The 17,166-nt window shown below is 45.3% G+C and overlaps 1 protein-coding gene across 1 annotated transcript in view; it reads right to left on the bottom strand.

Moving 5' to 3' along the window:
* Positions 1–834: 834 nt before the first annotated feature.
* The window catches only part of LOC106592167 (polycystin-1), a 118,047-nt gene continuing 101,715 nt past the window's right edge, over positions 835–17,166 (bottom strand). Inside the window, exons 42-49 of the mRNA XM_082966895.1 lie at positions 11,751–11,875; positions 11,482–11,608; positions 11,182–11,307; positions 10,878–11,049; positions 9,180–9,467; positions 7,747–7,881; positions 5,077–5,403; positions 835–4,720 (exon numbers count right to left, since the gene is read on the bottom strand). Of these exons, the coding sequence (XP_082823021.1) occupies positions 3,470–4,720; positions 5,077–5,403; positions 7,747–7,881; positions 9,180–9,467; positions 10,878–11,049; positions 11,182–11,307; positions 11,482–11,608; positions 11,751–11,875 (2,551 nt within the window). The 3' untranslated portion in view covers positions 835–3,469. The remainder of the gene's footprint in view (positions 4,721–5,076; positions 5,404–7,746; positions 7,882–9,179; positions 9,468–10,877; positions 11,050–11,181; positions 11,308–11,481; positions 11,609–11,750; positions 11,876–17,166) is intronic.

The following is a 17,166-nucleotide window of genomic DNA, read 5'->3' as shown; positions in this document are numbered from 1 at the left end:
CATCTCTGCAGCACTCCACCAATCAGGCCTTTATGGTAGAGTGGCCAGACGGAAGCCACTCCTCAGTAAAAGGCACGACAGCCTGCTTGGAGTTTGACAAAAGGCACCTAAAGACTCTCAGATCATGAGAAACAAGATTTTCTGGTCTGATGAAACCAAGATTGAACTCTTTGGCCTGAATGCCAAGTGTCACTTCTGGATGAAACCTGGCACCATCCCTATGGTGAAGCATGGTGGTGGCAACATGCCACCACCATGCTATGAATAGTCAGGATCGAGGGAAAGATGAACTTAGCAAAGCAGAGAGATCCTTGATGAAAACTCAGGACCTCAGACTGGGGTGAAGGTTTACCTTCCAACAGGACAACGACCCTCAGCACACAGCCAAGACAATGCAGGAGTGGCTTCGGGACAAGTCTCTGAATGTCCATTAGACTTGAACCCGATCGACCTGAAAATAGCTGTGCAGCGACGCTAACCATCCAACCTGACAGCTTGAGAGGATCTGCAGAGAAGAATGGGAGAAACTCCCCAAATACAGGTGTGCCAAGCTTGTAGCGTCATAACCAAGAAGACTCGAGGCTGTAATTGCTGCCAAGGTCTACTTGACTCACCTGTAAACTTCACCCGCTGTTGTAACTGTAAGCCCCGCCCACTGAGCTTTTGTCCATCCAATCCATTCGTCCCCTACTGCCGCCAGAGGTGGTCAGGAAGATCAGCACTTTGTGGAGAACTGGCCAAGGTCTTATGGACGACCCATCTTATGAGTATTTTGATAGTGAAAATGTCCTAGGTGAACAACTAGTTTCCCACAAGACTGATACATGCTCTCAATGCTGTCAAACTCTTTATTCGACTTTGTCAAGTGCAAAAGCATGAGAAGTGCTACAGACGCATAATACAATGATACAATACGATACAAAACAGACCACAACACTTTTGTTTCAACATGCAAATGTAAGACAAAGTACGTGTTACACCAAGACAAAGTACTAAACATGCAGAAGGGACTAGCTTTGGCACGATGAAGTTACACCCAGTAAAAACGGGGCGATATATATCTCAGGAGAAATGGGTGTTGGGAGAACCTGCTCTTCACTGTTTTCTTTGGATTGAAGAACTTTGTAGCGCTTGAATTGTGAACTGAGAGTTGCTATGGGAACTGTTAGGTGTGTTGTCTAGGGGATGGAGGACACTAAAAAAAGGTGTGAAACTGGAACGCCAGTACTTAACGACCGTAAAACCAACAGCGCTGCAGCACATCAACAATACTGAGAATGATATAAAATGATATACCTCAAGTAACTACATACACGCATATACAAACTGACTGATTAGAAAATAGTGTTTGATATAACTTTGTAACTGAACGTTACATTGTTGTGGTAAGTTTATAGACAGGACCACCAATCTTGTGGAGACTGCCACAAACAGGTTTGGAGTAAAATGTCCATCCAAAATATCTTTGTGGGCTTGGAAAAGGGAACATGGCTTGGAATGGTTGGTTCTAGAGTGTTCTAGCATGTGGGCTGTGTTCTATTAACGGGAGATGAATATAATATATACTTTGGTCTGGATGGAACATCAGAGATACATTACAACGGTTCTAAAAGCACTACTATGACACTTCTCACTTGAAATCCATCTGACCTCTCAACAACAACAAACAGAAGAGAACAAACAAATAAGGCCAACTTCCTGGTTTTGGGGGGGAGGGGCGGGGTCCCTGAGATCTGCCCACAGGAAACAGGAAGTTTGTGGGGAGGAAATGCATTTTCCAGGAAGTAGAGTGACCATCAATAACAACAACGATAAAAAACAAATGACAAAAGAAAATACAAAATGATAACGCTTCAATTTCCTGACATAGTTACCGTTATAATACTCATTAGAAGATCATTTTGTATAGCTGTTTTGGATATTAAAAATGTTTTAAATTGAGAAAGTAACACAGGAGTTAAATATGGATAAGAGCTTCAGAAGGACATAAAGTGCCAAGTACAAAAGGAATTTTCTTTAAAAATGTAAAAAGTTACAACTCTTGACGCGTACATAATGCGCAAACTTTGGCAACGCTATTGTTAAAATATGTGTGAAGCATTCTCTATTGGTTTTCCTACCAAGCTTATTATTTTCAATATGCTCACACACACTCAAAACACACATTACAACAAAAGTGCTTTAAATTAGAACCATATTGAAAGCAACATACATTTTTACCGAAAATATTCCAAAATGATAACCAAGATTATATTGTAGCAATGTACCCTTGCTTCTTCCTGATAGTTAAGTATTGTAGTTTTAAAGGTGAAAGAGTTGTAGTTTAGGACTGAGTTAAGACTCCAGGCTAAAAGCATAGACGCCTTCTTTCTCACTTTTCCTTTTATTATTCTCTCTCTCAAACAACTGTTCTTGCAACAATTCAACAAGTTAATCTCTCCTGCTGTCGCTCATCTTTTTCGCCAATTACAGTATCTTCCATTCTTTCTTGCTACCACCTTCTCTTCTCCTTCATTGTTTTTCATCCCTACCTTCTTAAGTGGGAGTCCTGAAGCATGCCAGTCTGTTAGCACCCTGATAGCCTCTTTGATTTTAGTATCTGTGTGCATGCAAAGGTTGCGTGGTTGTACCTAAAATGCGTGAGTGTGTGTGTACCAATTAGCTTGTGTGTGTGTGTGTGTGTGTGTGTGTGTGTGTGTGTGTGTTTGAAATCTCCAAAGCTTCTGAACAGACCGTTTAGACAGGTCCCACACACCCATGGTGATCAAGAACAATAGCTTCCTTATGTTTTCATAATCAAATAGAAACAACAAATGCAACAGCATAGATAACACACTGAAGCATCAACAAGCTGTGTACATCATCATCAACAAGCTGTGTACATCATCATCAACAAGCTGTGTACATCATCATCAACAAGCTGTGTACATCATCATCAACAAGCTGTGTACATCATCATCAACAAGCTGTGTACATCATCATCAACAGGTGGTGTACATCATCATCAACAGGTGGTGTACATCATCATCAACAGGTGGTGTACATCATCATCAACAGGTGGTGTACATCATCATCAACAGGTGGTGTACACACTCTTCATTGACTAAACATACAGTCAGCACTCCTAATGTCAGCACAACATGTGCTTCTGTCGACGCCACCACATGACCTCCGGGGTCACATGGGGTCAGGGTTAGGGGGCGGGGTAAAGAACTGGCGACCTGCACCTTGTTTCCATGACAACTCCATGGTGAGCGGTCGCTGTTTTGGGGCCTCTATTTCTCTCTTTCCCTCCTCCCTCGCTTTCTCTCCTTCTGGATTTAGAGTGGAACACCAGTGACATCACCCGCTGTGACTGACGCCCACTCATCCTCAACCCAGGATCCTTCCAGTCCTCCCTACGGCCCGTTCCGTTCTGTCCATCCATCCCTAACATCCTTTCTTCTTAAGGGTCCTTCAGGAGGGGTCCTCAGGGTTTGGGGTGTCCGGACACATGCCTGTCTGGGTTGGGGTGCACCTTGTTCTTGAGCGGCGGGGGCTTGCGTTTGCGTGTGGGAATGGTGGTGGTGTGGGCTGGGTGGTTGAAGAGGCTGGAGGGGGGCAGGGTCTCTCTCTCCGTAGGGGGGTCCCACTCTCGAGGGGCGGGAGTGGAGGAGGAGGGGGCAGGGGTGGAGGGTAGGGCGGGAGTAGAGAGGGGGGCAGGGGTGGAGGGTATGGCGGGAGTAGAGAGGGGTACAGGGGCAGGGGTGGAGGGTAGGGCGGGAGTAGAAAGGGGTACAGGGGCAGGAGCAGGGGTCAAGGCAGGGGAAATTATATGGGTAGAAACTGGGGTACATTTTGGGTGAGGAATAGGGGCAGATACAGGGGTAGTCTCCGGGGTAGATTTAGGGGCAGGGGTAGATATTGGGGTAGGATCAGGGACAGGGGTAGATTTTGGGGCAGGTTTAGGGGCAGGGGTAGATATTGGGGTAGGATAAGGGGCCGATTTCATGGCAGGGGTAGATATAGGGGTAGGACCAGGGACAGGGGTAGATTTCGGGGCAGGGGTAGGGGCAGATATAGGGGGAGGGACAGGGACAGGGGTCGATTTCGGGGCAGATGTAGGGGTGTGTTTAGGGTTAGCCCCAGAGTTCCCTGTATCTTTAGGCTGACCCATGCCCACTACCCCCACCACAGTGTTGACTTTCTTCTGCCCTCCTTTTCTTTCTCTCCGTCCAGCAGAGTCTTTCTCATCCCCCTTTCCCTTCCCTCCTCGGCCCTCTCTACTCTTCCTCCTCTCCTTCTCTCCTCTCCTCCCCCTCGGCCCTCGTCCTTTCCTCTGGACACGCTCCAGGACACACTCAGTACGGTACAGCTCCTCAGTCGCCACGGTGACCCGGTCCAGCTGCTGCAGCAAAGCGTCCAGCGTGGGGAGAAGCCTCTTCAGAGTCGCCTCAGTCTCCGCCCTTTCTCGCCAGGTAGGTCCACCCGCCAACGCACCTGGTCCCAAACCGCCGGGACCCAGGCCCAGGCTCAGCCCCATCCCGGGGGCCTCTGTCAGGCTACAGGGGCTGGAGGAGGTGGGCCTCCAGGAGGCCTCAGATGTCCCGTCCAGGCTGCCAGGGCTGGGGGGCGACTCGGAGCCGTCCAGAGGGGGCAGACACAGGGACTTACAGTCACTGGTGGAGGACGAGCGAGAGGGGGGGAGCTCCATGCCCTCAAAACGCACCTTGTGACGAAACTGAGGGAGGGAGGGAGGGAGGGACGAAGGAGAGGGGGGGCGAGAGAGAGGTAGACAGAGGGGGGGAGGCAGGGAGACAGAGGGAGTGAGAGAGAGGGTCAATATAAATGACAGGCTTAAACAATACAGTACTCTGGAATAAAAGTCAAATGTACCCCACTTGTAGCAAGCTCTTTTTAGGGTTAGTGCAGTAGGATAATTTAACTTAAGACATCAAGTCAATGCATTTTATGGGTAAGCGAAATCTAAGTTAACATCTTTTAGCAGTAATACCACATTACCGCAACAGGAAGCCCTCAGGAAGTAGGAAGCTCTCTAAACATGAAACAGGAAGTTGAAACAAGAAGTGCTCCTACCTCCTTGGTGCGGCTGAGGCCCATCCACATCTTCAGTCGTCGTAGAAACAGCTCCACCATCTCATAGTCCTGTAGGTCCACCACCGGGCGGTACAACTCCGCCCGCGCCCGGCGATAGTTCCTTAACAACGCAGAGGTCACCAGCCATAGCAACGCCAGCCGTAGCACAGCGAAGCTCGCGTGGAACACCAGGCTGGAGGCGGAGCTAGAGGGGCCGGTTGTCATTGACGACGGTCGCAAGGACAACAGGCCGCGCCCGCCGGCGCCTAGCAACGACAAGCAGGCGGAGCTCACACTGCCATATCCGTCCATCACGGAGTGGAAGAGCTGGAGAGGGAGACAAAAAAAGTGAGATATGGAATGATGATTATGATTTGTATTCACCCAAGTCTTTGCTAACCAGCCTGTGGACTAAGAGGTGATGAAACAGTGTTGTACTGCATTCCAATACTGTCATCACTATGGAACACTGAGGCTGCATTCCAATACTGTCATCACTATGGAACACTGAGGCTGCATTCCAATACTGTCATCACTATGGAACACTGAGGCTGCATTCCAATACTGTCATCACTATGGAACACTGAGTCTGCATTCCAATACTGTCATCACTATGGAACACTGAGGCTGCATTCCAATACTGTCATCACTATAGAACACTGAGGCAGCATTCCAATACTGTCATCACTATGGAACACTGAGGCTGCATTCCAATACTGTCATCACTATGGAACACTGAGGCTGCATCCCAATACTGTCATCACTATGGAACACTGAGGCTGCATTCCAATACTGTCATCACTATGGAACACTGAGTCTGCATTCCAATACTGTCATCACTATGGAACACTGAGGCTGCATTCCAATACTGTCATCACTATGGAACACTGAGGCTGCATTCCAATACTGTCATCACTATAGAACACTGAGGCTGCATTCCAATACTGTCATCACTATGGAACACTGAGGCTGCATTCCAATACTGTCATCACTATGGAACACTGAGGCTGCATTCCAATACTGTCATCACTATGGAACACTGAGGCTGCATTCCAATACTGTCATCACTATAGAACACTGAGGCTGCATTCCAATACTGTCATCACTATGGAACACTGAGGCAGCATTCCAATACTGTCATCACTATAGAACACTGAGGCTGCATTCCAATACTGTCATCACTATGGAACACTGAGGCAGCATTCCAATACTGTCATCACTATGGAACACTGAGTCTGCATTCCAATACTGTCATCACTATGGAACACTGAGGCTGCATTCCAATACTGTCATCACTATGGAACACTGAGTCTGCATTCCAATACTGTCATCACTATGGAACACTGAGGCTGCATTCCAATACTGTCATCACTATGGAACACTGAGGCTGCATTCCAATACTGTCATCACTATGGAACACTGAGGCTGCATTCCAATACTGTCATCACTATGGAACACTGAGTCTGCATTCCAATACTGTCATCACTATGGAACACTGAGGCTGCATTCCAATACTGTCATCACTGTGGAACACTGAGGCTGCATTCCAATACTGTCATCACTGTGGAACACTGAGGCTGCATTCCAATACTGTCATCACTATGGAACACTGAGGCTGCATTCCAATACTGTCATCACTATGGAACACTGAGTCTGCATTCCAATACTGTCATCACTATGGAACACTGAGGCTGCATTCCAGTACTGTCATCACTATGGAACACTGAGGCAGCATTCCAGTACTGTCATCACTATGGAACACTGAGGCAGCATTCCAATACTGGTCATCACTATGGAACACTGAGGCTGCATTCCAATACTGGTCATCACTATGGAACACTGAGGCTGCATTTCAATACTGCTCATCACTATGGAACACTGAGGCTGCATTCCATCACCTAGTTACTGTACTACTGACCAAGGCCCATAGTGCACTATATCCGGAATAGGGTGCCATTTGGGACACTCATGACTAAGTGAGTGAAGCAGACGGCGTAAATATGCTTTCTGGACACACACACACCCACATCTAGTAGTCATCTGCCTGAATGATGTGTCAATATGCTGCTTGGCAACACAAAGCCCAGGGTATGATTGATCCAACAGAGCTCTCTGAATGTCAGTAAGAAAGGAGAGAGAAAGAGGAAGAGAGAGAATGGATACAAGAGCCAAATAGCTCACATTATCTCTCTCTCTCTCCCTTCCTCTCTCTCCCTTCCTCTCTCCCTTCCTCTCTAACTTTCTCTCCTCTCCCTCCCTCCCTCCCTCCCTTCTCTCTCTCTCTCTCTCCCTTCCTCTCTCTCTCCCTTCCTCTCTAACTTTCTCTCCTCTCTCCCTCCCTTCTCTCTCTCTCTCTCCCTCACACATTGAAACAACCAAACCGGGTATAGTCAGTCTGTCACTTCACTTGTTGACTAGAAGAGATGCTGCTGTTCTCTACCACAGAAGGGCTTCTGGTAATGAAGAGGAATTATACAGGTCACCACTTGAGTGTTACCAGATGTCCTGTGTGTGTGTGTGTGTGTGTGTGTGTGTGTGTGTGTGTGTGTGTGTGTGTGTGTGTGTGTGTGTGTGTGTGTGTGTGTGTGTGTGTGTGTGTGTGTGTGTGTGTGTGTGTGTGTGTGTGTGTGTGTGTGTGTGTGTGTGTGTGTGTGTGTGTGTGTATATTACCAGGTGTCCTGTGTGTGAGTAGGCCAGCAGCAGCACCAGCAGGAGCAGACCTGTTCCTATCAGTTCCCAGACAGAACGTCTCAGAGCCCTGCCGAACACTGCCCACTCCCTCAGGAAACGCAACTGGTGGGAGGCCTGGTGAGAGGGAGGAGGAGAGAGGGGGAGATGGACAGAGGGAGGGAGGGAGAGATAAAGAGAGATTAGTTTTTCGGTGTGGTAAATCTGCATTGGATTAATCCATTCTCTCAATCTGACCTTCAGCAGTAGAGCTAACCCCTCCCTCCCTCCCTCTCTCAATCTGACCTTCAGCAGTAGAGCTAACCCCTCCCTCCCCCTCTCTCTCAATCTGACCTTCAGCAGTAGAGCTAACTCCCTCCCTCCCCCTCTCTCTCAATCTGACCTTCAGCAGTAGAGCTAACTCCCTCCCTCCCCCTCTCCTCTCAATCTGACCTTCAGCAGTAGAGCTAACCCCTCCCTCCCCCTCTCTCTCAATCTGACCTTCAGCAGTAGAGCTAACCCCTCCCTCCTTCCCCCCTCTCTCTCAATCTGACCTTCAGCAGTAGAGCTAACTCCCTCCCTCCCTCCCCCTCTCTCTCTCAATCTGACCTTCAGCAGTAGAGCTAACCCCTCCCTCCCCCTCTCTCTCAATCTGACCTTCAGCAGTAGAGCTAACCCCTCCCTCCTTCCCCCCTCTCTCTCTCCCCCTCAATCTGACCTTCAGCAGTAGAGCTAACTCCCTCCCTCCCTCCCCCTCTCTCTCAATCTGACCTTCAGCAGTAGAGCTAACCCCTCCCTCCCCCTCTCTCTCAATCTGACCTTCAGCAGTAGAGCTAACTCCCTCCCTCCCCCTCTCTCTCAATCTGACCTTCAGCAGTAGAGCTAACTCCCTCCCTCCCCCTCTCCTCTCAATCTGACCTTCAGCAGTAGAGCTAACCCCTCCCTCCCCCTCTCTCTCAATCTGACCTTCAGCAGTAGAGCTAACCCCTCCCTCCTTCCCCCCTCTCTCTCAATCTGACCTTCAGCAGTAGAGCTAACTCCCTCCCTCCCTCCCCCTCTCTCTCAATCTGACCTTCAGCAGTAGAGCTAACCCCTCCCTCCCCCCTCTCTCTCAATCTGACCTTCAGCAGTAGAGCTAACCCCTCCCTCCTTCCCCCCTCTCTCTCTCCCCCTCAATCTGACCTTCAGCAGTAGAGCTAACTCCCTCCCTCCCTCCCCCTCTCTCTCAATCTGACCTTCAGCAGTAGGGCTAACCCCCTCCCTCCCCCTCTCTCTCAATCTGACCTTCAGCAGTAGGGCTAACCCCCTCCCTCCCCCTCTCTCTCAATCTGACCTTCAGCAGTAGAGCTAACTCCCTCCCTCCCTCCCCCTCTCTCTCAATCTGACCTTCAGCAGTAGGGCTAACCCCCTCCCTCCCTCCCCCTCTCTCGCCGTACCTTCAACACCAGTATGAACAGGAGCATGGCAGACAGCAGGGTGTAAGCTTGGCTCTGCCGTGCCAGCGGGTAGAAGTCAGTGTACCCGTCTCGTTGCCGCAGGTACGACGCCCACAGGCGCCCGGCGGCAGCACATCGGCTGATGTGGAGGCCACACACACACGCTGCCAGCGCCAGGCTGCACCCGCCCAGCAACCGCCACGGGCACAGGAGGTATACCCAGCCCTCTCTCATCATGTCCAGGACTGCACATACACACAAGTACACCACTAGGGAGAAGAGAAGGATCTGAGAGGAGGAGAGAGGGAGGGGGAAGGGGGAGAGGAGAGAGGGAGGGAGAGAGAGAGAGACAGAAATGGAGAACTAATTTATCTGTCTGCAGACAGTATTTCCTTTGTTGCCATGGTAATATAATAACCTAGATCCTGGAGTATTCAGTGGGTTGGTATGGTGATATTATAATCTAGTGGTGTATTCAGTGTGTTGGTATGGTGATATTATAATCTAGTGGTGTATTCAGTGTGTTGGTATGGTGATATTATAATCTAGTGGTGTATTCAGTGTGTTGGTATGGTGATATTATAATCTAGTGGTGTATTCAGTGTGTTGGTATAGTGATATTATAATGTAGTGGTGTATTCAGTGTGTTGGTATGGTGATATAATGTAGTGGTGTATTCAGTGTGTTGGTATAGTGATATTATAATCTAGTGGTGTATTCAGTGTGTTGGTATGGTGATATTATAATCTAGTGGTGTATTCAGTGTGTTGGTATGGTGATATTATAATCTGGTGGTGTATTCAGTGTGTTGGTATGGTGATATTATAATCTAGTGGTGTATTCAGTGTGTTGGTATGGTGATATTATAATCTAGTGGTGTATTCAGTGTGTTGGTATGGTGATATTATAATCTAGTGGTGTATTCAGTGTGTTGGTATGGTGATATTATAATCTAGTGGTGTATTCAGTGTGTTGGTATGGTGATATTATAATCTAGTGGTGTATTCAGTGTGTTGGTATGGTGATATTATAATCTAGTGGTGTATTCAGTGTGTTGGTATGGTGATATTATAATCTAGTGGTGTATTCAGTGTGTTGGTATGGTGATATTATAATCTAGTGGTGTATTCAGTGTGTTGGTATGGTGATATTATAATCTAGTGGTGTATTCAGTGTGTTGGTATGGTGATATTATAATCTAGTGGTGTATTCAGTGTGTTGGTATGGTGATATTATAATCTAGTGGTGTATTCAGTGTGTTGGTATGGTGATATTATAATCTAGTGGTGTATTCAGTGTGTTGGTATGGTGATATTATAATCTAGTGGTGTATTCAGTGTGTTGGTATGGTGATATTATAATCTAGTGGTGTATTCAGTGTGTTGGTATGGTGATATTATAATCTAGTGGTGTATTCAGTGTGTTGGTATGGTGATATTATAATCTAGTGGAGTATTCAGTGTGTTGGTATGGTGATATTATAATCTAGTGGTGTATTCAGTGTGTTGGTATGGTGATATTATAATCTAGTGGTGTATTCAGTGTGTTGGTATGGTAATGTAATTATATAGTGGTGTATTCAGTATTCTCTAGCCATGCTATGATTGGTTAGTTCCAACATACTGCTCCCGCCCCTCTACTATATCCATTCTGTGATTGGCTAGCACTAGCTGTCTTTGTGTGGCTGCCGGGGGTTACCGTGAGCTGCAGCTGCAGGTCGAGGCCTGTGATAGGCTGCAGGCGGAAGGTCAAGAGGTCGAGGCTGGACTGAGTGTCCTCAGAGACGGGGAACTCAAACAGGAAGGAGAAGACGGCCAAAAGGTCTGTGTTGGTGTTGTAGAGAGAGAACTCCACAAACACAGCTCGTGTCCTGGTAACACACACACACAGAGAGAGAAGATGAGGAGAGAGAGAAAAAGAGAGACACTGACAGTCAGACACTCAAATTCAGATTCAAATGGCATCACTGAAATCTCCGTTCCCTCCCTCTCTCTCTTCTCACATGTGGTCCATCCAGTGTAACTGCTGTAGGTACTGTAGTGATGTTCTGGTCTGCTCTATGTTCCTGTTCAGCTGTTGGACGAAACCTCCGCTCCCGTACACCATCACCTGACCCCAACGCCACGCCCTGGGAGAGGGAGAGAGAGAGGAGGGATGGAAAGAGGGGAGGAAGGGAGAGAAATAGAGGCTCAAGAAAGACAGCAATGACATAAGAGGATCAACCCATCTATTTATCTCCCTCCCTCCCTCCCTCCCTCCCTCCCTCCCTCCCTCCCTCCCTCCCTCCCTCCCTCCTCCTTACCCGTTGTCATCAGCCGTGTGTAAGGACCAGTTCTGGGTCAGCTTCCTGCGTACTGCTGAGCCAGTCAACCCCTCTCCCCAGCCTGCTGCTCCTGCCCCATGGATGGTACCTGGAGAGGACAGACGAACTATACAAGGTTTAGAAAGATTTCTGAATAAACAATGAATTACTGGAAGCTAAATTAGTGTGTGTGTTTGTGTGTGTATGAGTGTGTATGAGTGTAGGAATGTGTGTGACCAACTGAAAAGTGAAATGGACTGTACTCTCACCGTCTCGTATCTGTCGTAGTCTGGGCGTGCCCAGTAGCACACTTCCTGTTTCCTGCATTAGGGTGGGGCCATCCAGTAACCTTGGCAACAGGGAGCCTGACAGCCATGCCCACACATCCTCACGCCTGCAGGACAGAGACATGGACATGATGAGTTGTACTGAAACAGTAGTGATTTGTCTGTACTGAAACAGTAGTGATTTGTCTGTACTGAAACAGTAGTGATTTGTCTGTACTGAAACAGTAGTGATTTGTCTGTACTGACACAGAAGTGATTTGTCTGTACTGAAACAGTAGTGATTTGTCTGTACTGAAACAGAAGTGATTTGTCTGTACTGAAACAGTAGTGATTTGTCTGTACTGAAACAGTAGTGATTTGTCTGTACCGAAACAGTAGTGAATTGTCTGTACTGAAACAGTAGTGAATTGTCTGTACTGAAACAGTAGTGATTTGTCTGTACTGAAACAGAAGTGATTTGTCTGTACTGAAACAGTAGTGATTTGTCTGTACTGAAACAGTAGTGATTTGTCTGTACCGAAACAGTAGTGATTTGTCTGTACTGAAACAGAAGTGATTTGTCTGTACCGAAACAGAAGTGATTTGTCTGTGCTGAAACAGTAGTGATTTGTCTGTACTGAAACAGTAGTGATTTGTCTGTACTGAAACAGTGGTGATTTGTCTGTACTGAAACAGTAGTGATTTGTCTGTACTGAAACAGTAGTGATTTGTCTGTACTGAAACAGTAGTGATTTGTCTGTACTGAAACAGTAGTGATTTGTCGGTACTGAAACAGAAGTGATTTGTCTGTACTGAAACAATAGTGATTTGTCTGTACTGAAACAATTGTGATTTGTCTGTACTGAAACAGTAGTGATTTGTCTGTACCGAAACAGAAGTGATTTGTCTGTACTGAAATAGAAGTGATTTGTCTGTACCGAAACAGAAGTGATTTGTCTGTGCTGAAACAGTAGTGATTTGTCTGTACTGAAACAGTAGTGATTTGTCTGTACTGAAACAGTAGTGATTTGTCTGTACTGAAACAGTCAAAAAAATACAGAGTTTGATCAAAGTCTGTTTTAGGAGAACAGCTCTCAACACACACACACACACACACACACACACACACACACACACACACACACACACACACACACACACACACACACACACACACACACACTCTCTCTCTCTGAAGTCATAGCAGTGCCAGTAGTGACAGCAACACTTTGTAATGTAATGTATATGAGCAGCCTGTGCTAGACGTGTGTGAATAGTTAACGAATGGAGTCCAGTTTCATATAGACGTGTGTGTGAATAGTTAACGAATGGAGTCCAGTTTCATATGGACGTGTGTGTGAATAGTTAACGAATGGAGTCCAGTTTCATATGGATGTGTGTGAATAGTTAACGAATGGAGTCCAGTTTCATATGGATGTGTGTGAATAGTTAACGAATGGAGTCCAGTTTCATATGAACGTGTGTGAATAGTTAACGAATGGAGTCCAGTTTCATATGAACGTGTGTGAATAGTTAACGAATGGAGTCCAGTTTCATATGGACGTGTGTGAATAGTTAACGAATGGAGTCCAGTTTCATATAGACGTGTGTGTGAATAGTTAACGAATGGAGTCCAGTTTCATATGGACGTGTGTGAATAGTTAACGAATGGAGTCCAGTTTCATATAGACGTGTGTGAATAGTTAACGAATGGAGTCCAGTTTCATATGAACGTGTGTGAATAGTTAACGAATGGAGTCCAGTTTCATATAGACGTGTGTGTGAATAGTTAACGAATGGAGTCCAGTTTCATATGGACGTGTGTGAATAGTTAACGAATGGAGTCCAGTTTCATATAGACGTGTGTGTGAATAGTTAACGAATGGAGTCCAGTTTCATATGGACGTGTGTGAATAGTTAACGAATGGAGTCCAGTTTCATATGGACGTGTGTGAATAGTTAACGAATGGAGTCCAGTTTCATATGGACGTGTGTGAATAGTTAACGAATGGAGACCAGTTTCATATGGATGTGTGTGAATAGTTAACGAATGGAGTCCAGTTTCATATAGACGTGTGTGAATGGTTAACGAATGGAGTCCAGTTTCATATGAACGTGTGTGTGAATAGTTAACGAATGGAGTCCAGTTTCATATGGACGTGTGTGAATAGTTAACGAATTGAGTCCAGTTTCATATGGACGTGTGTGAATAGTTAACGAATGGAGACCAGTTTCATATGGATGTGTGTGAATAGTTAACGAATGGAGTCCAGTTTCATATAGACGTGTGTGAATGGTTAACGAATGGAGTCCAGTTTCATATGAACGTGTGTGTGAATAGTTAACGAATGGAGTCCAGTTTCATATATACGTGTGTGAATAGTTAACGAATGGAGACCAGTTTCATATGGACGTGTGTGTGAATAGTTAACGAATGGAGTCCAGTTTCATATGGACGTGTGTGTGAATAGTTAACGAATGGAGTCCAGTTTCATATGAACGTGTGTGTGAATAGTTAACGAATGGAGTCCAGTTTCATATGGACATGTGTGAATAGTTAACGAATGGAGTCCAGTTTCATATAGACGTGTGTGTGAATAGTTAACGAATGGAGTCCAGTTTCATATGGACGTGTGTGAATAGTTAACGAATGGAGTCCAGTTTCATATGGACGTGTGTGAATAGTTAACGAATTGAGTCCAGTTTCATATGGACGTGTGTGAATAGTTAACGAATGGAGACCAGTTTCATATGGATGTGTGTGAATAGTTAACGAATGGAGTCCAGTTTCATATAGACGTGTGTGAATGGTTAACGAATGGAGTCCAGTTTCATATGAACGTGTGTGTGAATAGTTAACGAATGGAGTCCAGTTTCATATGGACGTGTGTGAATAGTTAACGAATGGAGTCCAGTTTCATATGGACGTGTGTGTGAATAGTTAACGAATGGAGTCCAGTTTCATATGGACGTGTGTGAATAGTTAACGAATTGAGTCCAGTTTCATATGGACGTGTGTGAATAGTTAACGAATGGAGACCAGTTTCATATAGACGTGTGTGAATGGTTAACGAATGGAGTCCAGTTTCATATGAACGTGTGTGTGAATAGTTAACGAATGGAGTCCAGTTTCATATATACGTGTGTGAATAGTTAACGAATGGAGACCAGTTTCATATGGACGTGTGTGTGAATAGTTAACGAATGGAGTCCAGTTTCATATGGACGTGTGTGTGAATAGTTAACGAATGGAGTCCAGTTTCATATGAACGTGTGTGTGAATAGTTAACGAATGGAGTCCAGTTTCATATGGACGTGTGTGAATAGTTAACGAATGGAGTCAAGTTTCATATGGACGTGTGTGTGAATAGTTAACGAATGGAGTCCAGTTTCATATGGACGTGTGTGAATAGTTAACGAATGGAGACCAGTTTCATATGGATGTGTGTGAATAGTTAACGAATGGAGTCCAGTTTCATATAGACGTGTGTGAATGGTTAACGAATGGAGTCCAGTTTCATATGAACGTGTGTGTGAATAGTTAACGAATGGAGTCCAGTTTCATATATACGTGTGTGTGAATGGTTAACGAATGTAGTCCAGTTTCATATGATCCTGTGTGAATAGTTAACGAATGGAGACCAGTTTCATATGGACGTGTGTGAATAGTTAACGAATAGAGTCCAGTTTCATATAGACGTGTGTGAATGGTTAACGAATGGAGTCCAGTTTCATATAGACGTGTGTGAATAGTTAACGAATGGAGTCCAGTTTCATATGAACATGTGTGAATAGTTAACGGAGTCCAGTTTCATATGGACGTGTGTGAATAGTTAACGAATGGAGTCCAGTTTCATATGGACGTGTGTGTGAATAGTTAACGGAGTCCAGTTTCATATGGACGTGTGTGAATAGTTAACGAATGGAGACCAGTTTCATATGGATGTGTGTGAATAGTTAACGAATGGAGTCCAGTTTCATATGAACGTGTGTGTTAATAGTTAACGAATGGAGTCCAGTTTCATATATACGTGTGTGAATAGTTAACGAATGGAGACCAGTTTCATATGGATGTGTGTGAATAGTTAACGAATGGAGTCCAGTTTCATATGAACGTGTGTGTGAATAGTTAACGAATGGAGTCCAGTTTCATATATACGTGTGTGAATAGTTAACGAATGGAGACCAGTTTCATATGGACGTGTGTGTGAATAGTTAACGAATGGAGTCCAGTTTCATATGGACGTGTGTGTGAATAGTTAACGAATGGAGTCCAGTTTCATATGGACGTGTGTGAATAGTTAACGAATGGAGTCCAGTTTCATATGGACGTGTGTGTGAATAGTTAACGAATGGAGTCCAGCTTCATATGGACGTGTGTGAATGGTTAACGAATGGAGTCCAGTTTCATATAGACGTGTGTGAATGGTTAACGAATGGAGACCAGTTTCATATGGACGTGTGTGAATAGTTAACGAATAGAGTCCAGTTTCATATAGACGTGTGTGAATGGTTAACGAATGGAGTCCAGTTTCATATAGACGTGTGTGAATAGTTAACGAATGGAGTCCGGTTTCATTTGAACATGTGTGAATAGTTAACGGAGTCCAGTTTCATATGGACGTGTGTGAATAGTTAACGAATGGAGTCCAGTTTCATATGGACGTGTGTGAATAGTTAACGAATGGAGTCCAGTTTCATATGATCGTGTGTCAATAGTTAACCTCTCTAGGGTATGTGGGACGAAATCGTCCCACCTACTCAACAGCCAGTGTAATCCCGTGGCGCGTTATTCAAATACCTTAGAAATGCTATTACTTCAATTTCTCAAACATATGACTATTTTACACCATTTTAAAGACAAGACTCTCGTTAATCTAACCACACTCTCCGATTTCAAAAAGGCTTTACAACGAAAGCAAAACATTAGATTATGTCAGCAGAGTACCCAGCCAGAAATAATCAGACACCCAATTTCAAGCTAGCATATAATGTCACATAAACCCAAACCACAGCTAAATGCAGCACTAACCTTTGATGATCTTCATCAGATGACACTCCTAGGACATTATGTTATACAATACATGCATGTTTTGTTCAATCAAGTTCATATTTATATCAAAAACCAGCTTTTTACATTAGCATGTGACGTTCAGAACTAGCATATCCACCGCAAACTTCCGGTGAATTTACTAAATTACTCACGATAAACGTTCACAAAAAACATAACAATTATTTTAAGAATTATAGATACAGAACTCCTTTATGCAATCGCTATGTCCGATTTTAAAATAGCTTTTCGGCAAAAGCACACTTTTGCAATATTCTGAGTAGATAGCTCGCCATCACGGGCTAGCTATTTTGAACCCCACCAAGTTTGGCCCTCACCAAACTCAGACTTACTATAATAAAAATTGGA

Source organism: Salmo salar, chromosome 02 (assembly GCF_965601325.2).
Source record: "Salmo salar chromosome 02, fSalSal1, whole genome shotgun sequence".
Classification (NCBI taxonomy): Eukaryota; Metazoa; Chordata; class Actinopteri; order Salmoniformes; family Salmonidae; genus Salmo; species Salmo salar.
The sequence above is the reverse complement of the archived record's forward strand: the minus strand, read 5'-3'. Positions and strand labels throughout refer to the sequence as shown.